The 13,229-nt window shown below is 39.5% G+C and overlaps 1 protein-coding gene across 2 annotated transcripts in view; it reads right to left on the reverse strand.

The window, feature by feature from the left end:
* Nucleotides 1-530: 530 nt before the first annotated feature.
* LOC124607092 (E3 ubiquitin-protein ligase MARCHF6) overlaps nt 531-13,229 on the reverse strand; it is a 39,810-nt gene continuing 27,111 nt past the window's right edge. The window contains exons 6-9 of one of the 2 annotated variants that reach the window (XM_047139285.1): nt 12,159-12,380; nt 10,269-10,958; nt 9,120-9,494; nt 531-1,700 (exon numbers count right to left, since the gene is read on the reverse strand). In XM_047139285.1, coding sequence (XP_046995241.1) covers nt 1,587-1,700; nt 9,120-9,494; nt 10,269-10,958; nt 12,159-12,380 — 1,401 coding nt within the window. In that variant the 3' untranslated portion in view covers nt 531-1,586. The remainder of the gene's footprint in view (nt 1,701-9,119; nt 9,495-10,268; nt 10,959-12,158; nt 12,381-13,229) is intronic. The other variant, XM_047139286.1, reaches the window with a different exon arrangement.

Below are 13,229 nucleotides of genomic sequence, written 5' to 3' on the forward strand. Positions count from 1 at the left end.
GAAATCGAAGACAATTCATTTTTTAGTTTGACATACAAAAATGGAGGTGAATAACAATCTTTATTGTGAAATGAACAATATAAGTCTTATTTGTCTTCAGGAATGTATTGCAATGACTTGTTACACACTATTCCTATAAAAAATCTCATTTTTACCACATTCCTAAGCCTCCTTCAACTTACAACATCCCCAGGTACACTCCACTTGCTTTTCTAGTCTTACATTCTTTAAGTACTGGAAACTCCCTCACCGGATTTGGCGATTTTTTGTGTGTGTGTGTGTGTGTGTGTGTGTGTGTGTGTGTGTGTGTGTGTGTGTGTGTGTCATAGTTTCTCACAATCCATTTTTTCCTTCATTGTCTATATTCTTTAAGCACTATTACACATGACCAATACACTTAGTAAGTATCTGTACTGTTTATGTTATTGTTCCCAAACACAGGAAAAATGCTCCACCACCAACTGCACAGCGCTTTTAATAAAAATTTGTGAAACAACAATAGTACTCCAGTGGCATCAAACATTTTCAAATAATAATTAAAATTATGTTTATTTGAAGAATGAAGACTGGATACACAAAGTGACAATATTTTTGTGTGCACAGTCAAGTACTCTGTTTTTTTGCAGTGGTAATTGAAATCAGTCCTTTAGCGTATTAGGAATGAGTTTCTACAAAATGGTCTTCAAAAACTTAAATTCTGAAGCCCAATAGTCAACACTTCAATGATTCATACATCAAGTGTCCACAACCTCAACACAATATTGTAATAAATACCTAGTGCTATTTACAATGGAAAGATAAGATACACCAGATCTGTAACAGTCTTTATATTAACTGGGAAATTTTAGTTATTAACAATAATATACAAGCATCTTCAACCAGATACACAAGTATGGCAAAGTACAGTTATGAGCAAGCGAAGAAATTTCATTTCACATTTTAAATTAAGAACAAATAACTTAAAAACTGTCTTCAACCATTTACATCAGATAGCATCTGATACTAGATTATCTGATATCTGCCTCAGTATTTAAAAAATTAATAGTAAAAATAATAGGTACTTTATTCCCAGGCAATGGTCTTATAGTCAAAAAGCCTAGCCTTGAAGCAGGAGAGTTCTTAATAAATAATATTTGAGATGACAACTATCTGTTGTGGTTGCTTTTGAGAGAGACTACAATTTTTTTCACATAACTAGAAATTAATTATTTCTATAATTTATAATTTTTTAACAAAGATAAAAGTGACAGAAAAAATACAACTGTTTCTGCAAGAAGTATGAAATCTATTTCAAGAAGAAAATTCTCATATGAGGGAACACAATACTAAAGTAGTTGGTGTTATTGCTGATGTGCACATTGTATTTGTGAGAAAAAGTTGTTTAAACTGTCGTCAGTAATTTCAATACTAAACTGGACAAGTTCATGAAACACACTATACACGTAAGCATTTATTCAAAACATGTACACTCAATATATTAATTCTACAATCATTAAGAAAATTTCTTCAGGTTTCAGTTATCTCCACGCAGATGATGGAGGAAGCTATCAAATTTAAGGCAATAGTATTATCAACAGCTATAGCTTCTAATGCCGAATGGAGGGTGATTTGTGACGACGATGATCATAGTTCACTAACCTTCGTCCAACAAGGTATTTATCATTCTTAATATGTTCATATAGTTTCCGAAACTGTCGAATCTGAAACAAATTTATACATAATGCACTATATTTGAATGTCACTAAAGTGAAGTCACAAAATGCTTTGAATAAAGACAAAATCAAACAATGGAAAATCCAGGATGGAATGTAACAATATTATGAGAAGGAAAGTTGCTATTCACCATATAGCATCTCTGCTATATGGTGAGTAGCAACATTCCTTCTCACAATATTGTTTGAATGAACACAAAAATATGTCAGCAGGTGGTCAATAAAAATGCACAATTCTTTGCAAGACTGAACAGTCTAATTTGCAACTGCGCAGCACGAACTGTAAAATATGGAAATAGCTGACAAAAATTGAATTTCAGCTGCATTATTCTCAAATAAATTTATTCTAAAGAAAAAGTATACCTGATGACAGGGCATCTCATTCGCTACACTTGAGTTTATCTTTGGTGAGAAGTTTCATGCACAATATTACTCTATACTACTCATATGAGCTCTATGCAAGTGCCAGTGATTTTCAATATGATAAATTGTCTGCTACGTCAGACAAGTCACAATGGATCAATGCTTGCTCCCGGCTTTGTTTACCTACATGGTTGGGTGCAGTGTTTGGTAGCTGTCTCACCGAACACATACCCTGAAGATCCCAGCCTGGCCACCTATGAAACCAACATTTACCCAAACCCTGCTATATTGCAAGTGTATTCTTTCGATCTGCAATGTAGGTCCCACTGGAATGCTTCCCATGCAACCTTGCCTCTAAGCCACACATAAACTAAATTTTCCTTTGGAAAAACGACGATGCACATATCCCGATATGTCACACATTCCTTTACATTGGCTATTGGTTCTGTTACATACATACATACATTACATACATAATAACAGTAATATTTGAATGTGAATTACCAACTCTTGAGACAATATCAAGAGTTCTTCTTGGGGCAAATAACTGTGTTTCAAAAGATATTTCTGAAAGATGTATAATACTGTGTAATGATAATTTATAAATCCAACACAGCATGTCAATCAGGCTGCACGGGGAAATCATTCATTGGAAGATTACTTGGGAAGTATCTTACAATAGGTAAAAATCATTTAATTCAAAAATAAACTGTACCTTACTAGACTTCCTAATGTGCATCAAAAACCCAGCACTCACTTATCAATATATTTCACGTGTTCATGGTGCATCACACAGATTTCCAGTTTTCTATGACAATGGAAACTCACAAACATATCACATATTCTTGAAGACCCTTGTTTTGTTTCCAGTTATGTGGAATCATCAGTATTTACTTAAATTTAAATATTTAGTACCATATGTAACACTGCTTAAACATTTTTTCCACATAAACAAGTCTTCCTGTGTTTTCTGACAATCATTTGTGCAAACAACAATAGCATTATCAGTCTGATAACCGTGTGTTTGGGGGGGGGGGGGGGGGGGCGCACACGGGTTTTCGACAAAGGCCTTGTTGGCCGAGGGTTTATATTGTGACAGTCTTTTTGGTGTGCCTATCTGCGACTCAGTATCTCCACTATACGGTGAGCAGCAACTTTCCTTTTCGTAATATTGTTATTTTCACATATAAAGTTAGTCACCAAAAATATTTTGCTGTTTACAAATGTAAACTTAACTACATTGCACCAATTACACATGCTCATGTTTACCACCAGATGGCAACTTAGATGTATGCTCTTGGAATTTTAATTGCAAAACAGACAGTGCTTGCGTGTGCACTGTGTTTTGTTATTGTAGATACCACATTTTATTTGCATTTCATTTTGGTGATGTTCTCTCGTTTATGATTTATTGCTGAAGTGTTTGCAGCAATGGACGAAAGTAAAATGTTTTGTAGGAGTATTAGTTCTTACTAGTTGAAATTACGAAGATTTAACTGAAAATTAAAGCAATGAAAAATTCCCGCATTTCCCCCAGATTTCTCCCAGATGAAAAAATTCCTAGATTTCCCAATTGTCCTGGGGCGTATTCACCCTGTTTAAGGAAAGCAAAGAAAATTTGAATGACTGGAAACAGTTCGATCCTATTCTCCCCCCCCCCCCCCCCCCCCCCTCCCCCAACTCAGGTCAGTGTTTTAATCACTACACTGTCTTTCTCAGTAATGTCAACTGAGTGTTAGATTGAAATTAAGTCTTGGTTCTTTTTTGATTTCACCAACAAAATCATCAAGATATAAAACTCAATAAGGACTACAGAGTATACAGGAAGAACTCTAAGCACATCAGATAAAATGTTTGGATCACAATACAAAAATAGCTGATAATAAAAGATATCCAACAATAATAAACCATTACAAAGCCATAGGAAAATTTAGTAAAAGAGTTCCTGAGAATAGAGGGAAAGACTAATTTTGAGAGCCTTTAAGGTGGAAGTTCTAAGACAAACTCATGATGTTGATATTGTTGATGAAATCATGAGACGACACCTATGACACGATAAAAATGACTGCCACACCTATGTGTATATTGATGAAAACCTCAAAGAACAAATTAACTTAGGCCTTTTTATCCGCAACTGCTTCCCAGTATCACCTTTTAGAGTACTCTGTTATAAAGAACAGTTCAAATTGCATAAATAAGCAATCATTCCATGAGTCATATCTATTGAGAAGTGCTAGTATAAAAAAATATCGACTGCACTATCATCAGTGTTGTTTGAAACCTTTGTTTCTCCACTTTAGTAAATACGTTGCTGGCCACTGAAATTGCAAAATCATGAAGATGGCATGCAAGAAGCGTCACATTGGCATTAATTGTACAACATGCTACTTTATGCAAATTACTGGCAGTTCACCGCAATCACACAAAGCAGGTAGGAGTAACACTATCTGCAATCTTTATTTTGGAAAAAATTATGAATTGGGTCTCTCACTCAGAAATTGCACTTGACTGTTAGTCGTTTATGAGGATATCATGTATCTCTCATGTAAGAAGGAGAAGCATCTTTAAGCATGTATCAAACAATGGAAATTCCAGGATGGAATGTAACAATACCAGAGAAGGAAAGTTGCTACTCACCATATAGTGGAGATGCTGAGTCGCAATAGGCACAACAAAAAGATTCACACAATTATAGCTTTTGGCCATTAAGGCTTTTGTCAGCAGTAGACACACGTACACACACACACACACACACACACACACACAAAATCAAACGCAACTTGCACACACGGCTGCGGTCTCTGAGACTGCAGGTGTGTGTGTGTGTGTGTGTGTGTGTGTGTGTGTGTGTGTGTGTGTGTGTGTGTGTGCGCGCGCGCGCGCGCGCGCGCGTGTGTGTGTACGTGTGTCAACTGCTGACAAAAGCCTTAATGGCCAAAAGCTATAATTGTGTGATTCTTTTTGTTGTGCCTACTGCAACTCAGCATCTCCGCTACATGGTGAGTAGCGGCTTTCCTCCTCTGGTATTGTTTAAGCATGTATCTTAATTTGGCAGCAGTGGAATTGCTCCCTATCAACATTGCAGATTATCATTCCATGAGATTGCTGCTAGGTTTTGTTCCACACGACCACACATAATGCTACAGAAAATCTAAACAGCTCCATGTGTCCAGTGCCTGAGAGGGCAGACACTGTTCACTGGGCCTTGCAGGATCGCACAGCTATGTCATAAGCCTTTTGACAAGATATAGGCTTGTTTGGAGCAAGACACCACACCACCTGGAAAGACATGGTGCCACTCTGTGTGGGTTTTTTTTTTAGGGCGCAAAACTGCTATGGTCATTAGCGCCCGGTCCGTGACTTAGGAAACAGTAAAAAACCGAAATTGAAAACCAGCAGCAATGGGAACGAAAGTCATAAAATTGGAGAAACTAAAAGCAGAAGGCAGGCTTAAAAATCCACTACAGAAAGGGGTTGGTTGTCCCCAAAAAAAGCTTCAAATGACTGACGTCATTTCACTGGCACTAATAAACTTGAGAACGCGGTCGGCTGAGCGCGTGTCATCTGCTAAAATCGACGATACATCAGGCGATACCTATAGACGGGAGCGTAACGGATTAAAATAGGGGCACTCAATTAAAAGGTGTCTTACCGTCCACAGCTGAGAGCAGTGGGGACAGAGTGGGGGAGGATCGCCGCTTAAAAGATGTCAATGGCTAAAAAGACAGTGCCCTATCCGGAGTCTAGTTAAAATTACCTCCTCCCGACGACGCGTTCGGGAGGAAGAGGTCCAAGCACAAGGAAGAGCTTTCACGTCCCGTAATTTATTATGGGTAAGTGTCGACCAATGCATGTGCCATAAATGAACAACACGTCGACATAAAACGCTCCGTAGATCGGCGAAGGGAATCGATTGAATAGCTGGCCGAGGAAGAGAGACTGCAGCCTTGGCTGCAATATCGGCTGCTTCATTTCCACAGATACCAACGTGTCCCGGGAGTCAGAGGAACGCCACGGAGACGCTCCCCAGGTGGAGCAAGCGCAGACAGTCCTGAATCCAGTGGACCAGAGGGTGCACAGGATAAAGAGCTTGGAGACTGAGGAGAGAGCTGAGAGAATCTGAGCAGATAACGTACTGTATCCGCTGATGACGGCGGATGTAGTGGACAGCCTGGAGAACAGCGTGAAGCTCCGCAGTATAAACCGAACACTGGTCGGGAAGCTGAAAGTGATTTGGGGTGTCGCCAACAATATAGGCACTCCCTACACCTAACGATGTTTTCGAGCCGTCGGTGTAAATAAATGTGGCGTCCGTCATTTGTGCACATAGAGCAGCAAATGCCCGACGATAAACAAGTGAAGGGGTACCATCCTTGGGAAATCGACAAAGGTCACGGAGCAGGCAGATCCGGGGACGGAGCCAAGGCGGTGCTGTACCCCAAGTTGTCAAGAAGGTTTTAGGAAAGCGGAAGGAAAGAGAATGGAGCAGTTGACGGAAACTCTGTGTGTTGTGTTCTTGCTGGGCGCACCACTGTCAAAGCCTCTCTCTGCCACAACAATGGTCACCTTGCTGCCAGTCAATCGTGCTCCAGAAACTGGCATACTGTCGATGTGGATATTTGCAGAAATCCTGCATGGTGGTGAGAATGGCTCTCCTAAATCCATCAGTGCCATACTCATGTACCAATAATGTGATACAACCAAGACAACTAGCACTACCAAGGAATTATAAAACACAGTCTCGAGAGCCTAAAGTACTAGCACTGTGAAGTCTAACAAATGCTGGTAGACATTTGTTGTTCTTACATGAGGCATAACAAGATCTTCTCAGAAACAAACATTCAAACATTATTTCAGAAGGAGAAATCCACTGCATAATCTTTCATTATATGGAGAATTTAGATGGTGTCACTCCTACCTATATTGTGCAGTTGAACTGAAATGCTCACCATTTGCATTTACAAGCATGTAATACACTTCACGACAAATTGTTTGCTGCCTACCATCTTCAAGGTGCTGCAATGTTCGTGGTCTAAGCTGTATCATAAAGACAGATATTGCTAATGTTGAAACTTTCTGGCAGATTACAACTGTGTGTCAGACCGAGACAAGCTTGGGACCTTCGCCGGGCAAGTGCTCTACCGACTGAGCTACCCATCAAGACTCATGACCTGTCCTCACAGCTTCACTTCCATCAGTAACTTGCCTCCTACCTTTCAAGCCTTGCAAGTTTCACAGGAGAACATTGTTAGGAAATGAGGTACTGGCGGAAGTGAACCTGTGAGGAAAAGTTGAGTGTCATGCATGGGTAGCTTGGTCAGTCAAGCACTTGCCCACGAAAGGCATGGATCCTGAGTTCGAGGCTTGGTCCGGCACACAGTTTTAGTCTGCCAGGAAGTTTCATATCAGCACACACTACACTGCAGAGTGAGCATTTCAGATTGCTAATGTTCATTTTAAATAATAATGATGAAGATGATAATAACAACATAAGGATAAAATATGTACAGTTCCAAATGCAGAGATACAAACAAACAAACAATAGGCCTTGCTGAGCTGATTTAAATCTGAAACTGCTATAGAGTCTTTATAGCCTCTGATGAAGCCTGCAACATTTGCACAGAAATATGCTTTTGACCGCAGCAAAAATACTAGCCATGAAAGTCTGCATTGTATGATCATACAGATGTTCAGTTTGGAAAAGTACAATGGGTAATCAACATTTTAATTATCACATTGAGAAGTTGAAGTGCCAACCATGAAACCTAGTGGTTATGTTAGTTCTCCTTTACATATTCTGTGTGACTCGTTTTCCCCAAATAACAGATGGAGACCTTGGTTGTAGAAGTGTATTTTGGCCGTTCAGGAAAATTTCCACTTGGAAAGCACCTTCTTGTCACTCTGAGAATGCCCGCCACACAACAGTTTCTTCAACTGAGAAAAGAAGTCACTGAATGCCATATGAGGTACAGTGAGAGCAGACAGAGGAAGACAAAACTTTGCGTCCTGTGCAGAATAAGCTGGGGCATTGTTGTGGAGCAAAGCAGCCCTTTCCCACAATGCTTTGTCTTGATGGACTGTCATAACTTTGTCATATTCAGTAGTAGCTTCTGTGATGGTCTGCCCCTTACAAGCATCATCTGTTTAAGTACCACACACCACGGCATTCCCACAAAACACTTAGCAGCACCTTGCCCAACAACAGCTTAGTCTCTGCCTATTTCAGTGATACTGAATTCACACATTACCACCAACTGTGTTGTTTCTTTGACTCAGTGTAACAGAATACATCCAGAAATTGTGCATGGAGATTAGCTGGCCAAAGTAGTCATCTGAATTAGCCTGACATAGTTGCAATATTTCTGCTAACATTTGGAATGTATGTGAGTGGTTGCAGATCTCAGGACCTCATGTTCAAAATGTCATGCAAAACGTCGAAAACTGATCCGCGAATGACTTTCACTTCTTCCACTAATAGTCTCAATTGTGTTAAGCAGGTCATTGAGAACCGAGGTCTTCACTTCTCTAGCAGTTCCTTTTTTTCAGACATAGCTCTAACACTTCACTGTTTGTCATTCGTACTTGTGTAACCACAACAGAAGTGTCTGTACTATCTTACCACTGTGTCATATCATTGTGCACCATTAACACACACTGCCACCAACTCCACATGCACTGCTGCAGCATTGTTCTCCTTCCTATTCAGAAATTTAATTCACACAAAATTCTTCAGTTCACCAATGGGCTGCACAATTTCGTTCTGCCTCTTCTACTGGCGTGCTACGGTATTGTGGCGTAGGCATTTTACTGAGTACCAATACTAAAGGCAAGTGCCTATATGTAACTATTTTTTGAAGTGATAATTAAACTTTATGACTATCTCTCACAAGCTAGATTTACGTTGTTGTTGTTGTTGGTGGTGGTGGTGGTGGGGGTGGTGGTGAGCTCTTGTACGTCCTCCCCAATACCACTTATCCTTTTACAATAGAGCACATATAACAAAAATTAATTTGAAATTAAAATAGAGATAAAAGTTTTTCTTACCTGGAAAACTATAATTCCTGCTGTGAGTGAAACGAGCAGCAGGAATGGATATAGTCGCCTTGCAATCAGATTGCGCAGCTGTGGATTGGCTACAAATAATGGCACTAGACCATGAGCTACAACATAGGGCACTGCTAATGCCAGCCCTAAACAAGAGATAATAGGTGCTGCCAACTCACGCATAACAAATCCCAAGTTCATATCACGTATACCATCCCTATATGTGCGCTCAATAGCACGACGCACATGCCACTCTGGACCCATCATTATAATTGCACATGCAATTTTTGTATACAGAACACCTAGTGCCCAGTCCTGCCACACAAAAAGGACTGGTGTCTGATCCAGTGGTACTCTTAGAGGAACCACTACAACCTGTAAAGAAAGATCGGTGTTACATAATGATTTTTACTTAAAGGAAATAAGTGCCACTCAACTAATAATTTTGTCAAATTATGAATTCAGCCACTAATGCAGCAGAAAGGATAAAGAATAATCACTTTAGGTAAAATTATTACCACTCTCACTGGGATGTCACAAAACTAACTTTGAGAGGAAGAGAAGGAGTGATAGAACACCAGACACATGGTAAGTTGCTCTTTCATACCTACCGTGTCTACATAATTTCTCATAAGAACAAGTGATTTCTGCAAGACTGATTTAATTCCCAACTAACAAACTTCCTAGTACCAGGACATGCCTCACTTAAGTTACAATAATCTTGTTGCTGAGCACTAGCATAACTCAACTGCTCATTTTTCCCAGGCTAACGAGAGGTACCAAAGAAACAAATTTGTCTCTCCTCTGATATAAGACTTTAATAAAAGGTCATTTTCATCCCCTTCATATTGCAAGAAGACAATCTGGAAGTAGTTTTGCTTAATGTTGACACTTTTAGACAGCACTTCTAAAATTTAACACCCAAAAAAAGGTAATAATGTTAAGTCCACTTTTAATAAAGACCATTGGAGACAGAAAAGCTATACCAAAACAAGTGAGAAGTAACACCATTAAAAAAATCATACAGAAATTTAAAAAATCATACTTAAATATGTCAGTAATATTACTGAAAATTATTCTTTCACAAAAAAAAATGTTCAGCACAAAGAGGGGGAAGAAAATTAGAGTTGCAAAGGAGTGAAAACTTACCAGCTCCAGCAGAAGGCCAAACAACAGTGGGACTAAACCAAGTAGGATAGAGCAGGCTGCCACAGCACGGGCACCATAGATACACCATTGTCGTAAACAACTTAGGATTGCTGCCCGACCTTGTGGCAGCCAACTGAGTGCCAGTGCGATAGCACGTGCAACCAGCCAGCACAAGTATGTGCCTGCAGCTGCAGTGTACAGTTCGTGCACTCTCGCTGTACCATTTGTACCAGGACGCGTTGCTGTTATTGGTGATGCACTGACTCCTGGTGGCTGTTGTGGGAGGCACATTGCTGTAACTTCACGTCCCAACCAAACTGGTACTGTCAAGGCAACCAAACTGGCTGCGACTAACGTAACACACACACAAGCAAGCAGACCAACAAGCCGTGCCGCAAACCAGCGCGGACGCTCGTATGGTTGGAAGCCGGATGGTGCATCCCTCTGAAGGAGTGCTTGATGTGCAGCTCCCAGCCCACCACCTGCGAGGGCAGCAGGCAGAGGTACCTGCTCTCCTGCAGGCTGCGGCTGCTGCTGCTGTTGTCCTCCAGCAGGTGTACGGTCACGTTCATCACCCAGTAGATAAGGTCGCAGATCAAGCAGCCATGCTACTGCACAACACCAAGCTCGTACAAGAGCTTTCAACCATGTTCGTGTCTGTGACTGTTCTAGCAGAGCTGGTAGTATCACCTGTAAACACAACAGGAATGATTTGATGAGATGTTTTTTGTACAGCAAGGCAATTTCTTCATAATATCAGTGATATCATGGATATCCTACTAATATTTTTGTTGTTACTGCCATCTGAATTGGAAGCAACTGACAGTTGAATTTCAATAGTGTTTGGCTACGTATACACAACAATGAAGTAAAACTGTCTTACAGTAAAACAGTTAGAAAACGAACAATCCCAACACTTTTCCTTACCATATTTCAATACCATAACTGCGTACTGACATGAACATAGAGTGGATACTTCTTTAATGTTGTCATACCATTGCCATTAATATTGTTTTAGTGAGTTTCGGGCTATGAGTGTGTGTATGCAACTGAATAAAGGCAATATTTGCTTTGCCTCATTTTGTTAAGAAAGCATCCATGGCCTTTTCGCGTGCATGTGTTTTTATATTGTTCTATATTTGCCCTTGCTGTACTGCTGACGAAGCTGTTGTTCTGCTTGCAGCAGTAAGAACACACGATATAAATTATGTGCATGTGCATGCAAGCACACTCGCTTTACCACCTATGAAAGAACGTATTTGCAGTTTGTGTCCCATGCTGAAAATCGTTTTTAGCGCTATAGGCAGACAACAGTTTCACCAGCAGTACAGCAGAAGCACATGGAGAACAATATCAACACACACAACTGTGGATCATGCCTTAATATACTGAGGTGAAAAAAACTCGTCAAAACAAATACTTTATTCAATTTCATTCAGACAGTCCTAACCCAAAACAATCATTAAAATAACAAGTGTTCATAATTCTAATGATGTCTACAATAACTTACAAACATTTACAATGTGCATGTGTACTCAGTAAGCAATAATTTTTATGCCTTTTATGCTGTAAAAATGTTAAAAAGACGCAACAAACACCATCATATTTCAAATTTTTGTATAGGAGAAGGACTAAATGAATATATTATTTCTAGTGATAAACTACTGTCTCTGTAAGACAGTATTAGGATACACAGCAGGAGAGAGGTAAGAACATGTCACAAAGAAGCCTTTGAAAATACAAACTGATATTGTGCAGAACTAAAAGACAGATGCACAATTAGCAATGAAATATCACTAAAATCAGTTTGACGCATGTGTTCAAGATGCTACACAATTTTTGCATAATACTATCTAAAATATCAATGATTGCAGCATATCAAATATTTACTGTCTGGAGACAAACTGCTACCTGGAGTAGCAACAGCTCCAGCGACAGTTCATTCACTTGAGTCTCCGTCTGCAGAGCAACAGTGTATGGCAGGAAGCTTGGCCATACAGCTCTTAGTATTCTTACTGGTAACCACAGCATTAACAATACAGCTGTTCCAAAAATAACTGCTGATGCAAGCAGCCTGCGCACATGCCTTAATATTGGTAGATGGATCATCTCCTGGAAGCAAGAAAGTATTTATTATGAGACATGTAAGGTCATCAATCTTCTGAACCATTCTAAACATACAATAAAAATTAAATCTTAAAAGATGAGAACTATTTCTCACTGTTAAACCAAAATGTTATTACAGCTGAAAATCACATTTTTTTCTTGCTTGAGAGTGTATTTCCGGACTTATGAGTTGAGCCATAAGTAAAATCCACTTGTTGTACTGACAATGTCATTTTATGAGAATATGAGACAATACTGTAACTACACCAGAAAGTAAACGGATCCATTTCAACTTAATGAGACTGGCCACAGGGAAGCCTGCAAGAATGACAGCTTCCGTCTCACCTTCCAAGTATGCTCTTTGTTTCTTACTCTTACTTTTCTTTGTGCACTTTTAATTTCACTGCAACCTTGCTTTTTGTTGCACTTTGCCATTTTCACAGAGTATTTTGAAAATTGTAGATCATTACACTCACATAATTTATTAGCAGCATAGATAGCAAAAAGGCTTTTCAAACAGACTGGTAAACAATTTCATATGAGACAGTTATGTAGGAGAGTTAAGCCACTTTTACATTTGCGTATGAGAGTGCTAGTTACACACAACTTGTATGACACGTGAAATCACTGTGCCTTTGATCAGTACCAAATCAGGGCCACACTCTAAGGACACTTCAAAATGCAATACTATGGCCTACAATGTGTGGAGGACAGGCTAAAAGATCTTCTGAATTGATGAGCTGCATAAATGTTGATACACACCAGTAGCATGATACACTGCATGAAACATCTAGTGGCAGCTTAACTGTTCACACCTAATTCTGACAAGGGTACGACAGTTAGGCAGACCATACT

The sequence above is a fragment of the Schistocerca americana genome, chromosome 3 (genome assembly GCF_021461395.2).
Source record: "Schistocerca americana isolate TAMUIC-IGC-003095 chromosome 3, iqSchAmer2.1, whole genome shotgun sequence".
NCBI classification, from domain to species: Eukaryota; Metazoa; Arthropoda; class Insecta; order Orthoptera; family Acrididae; genus Schistocerca; species Schistocerca americana.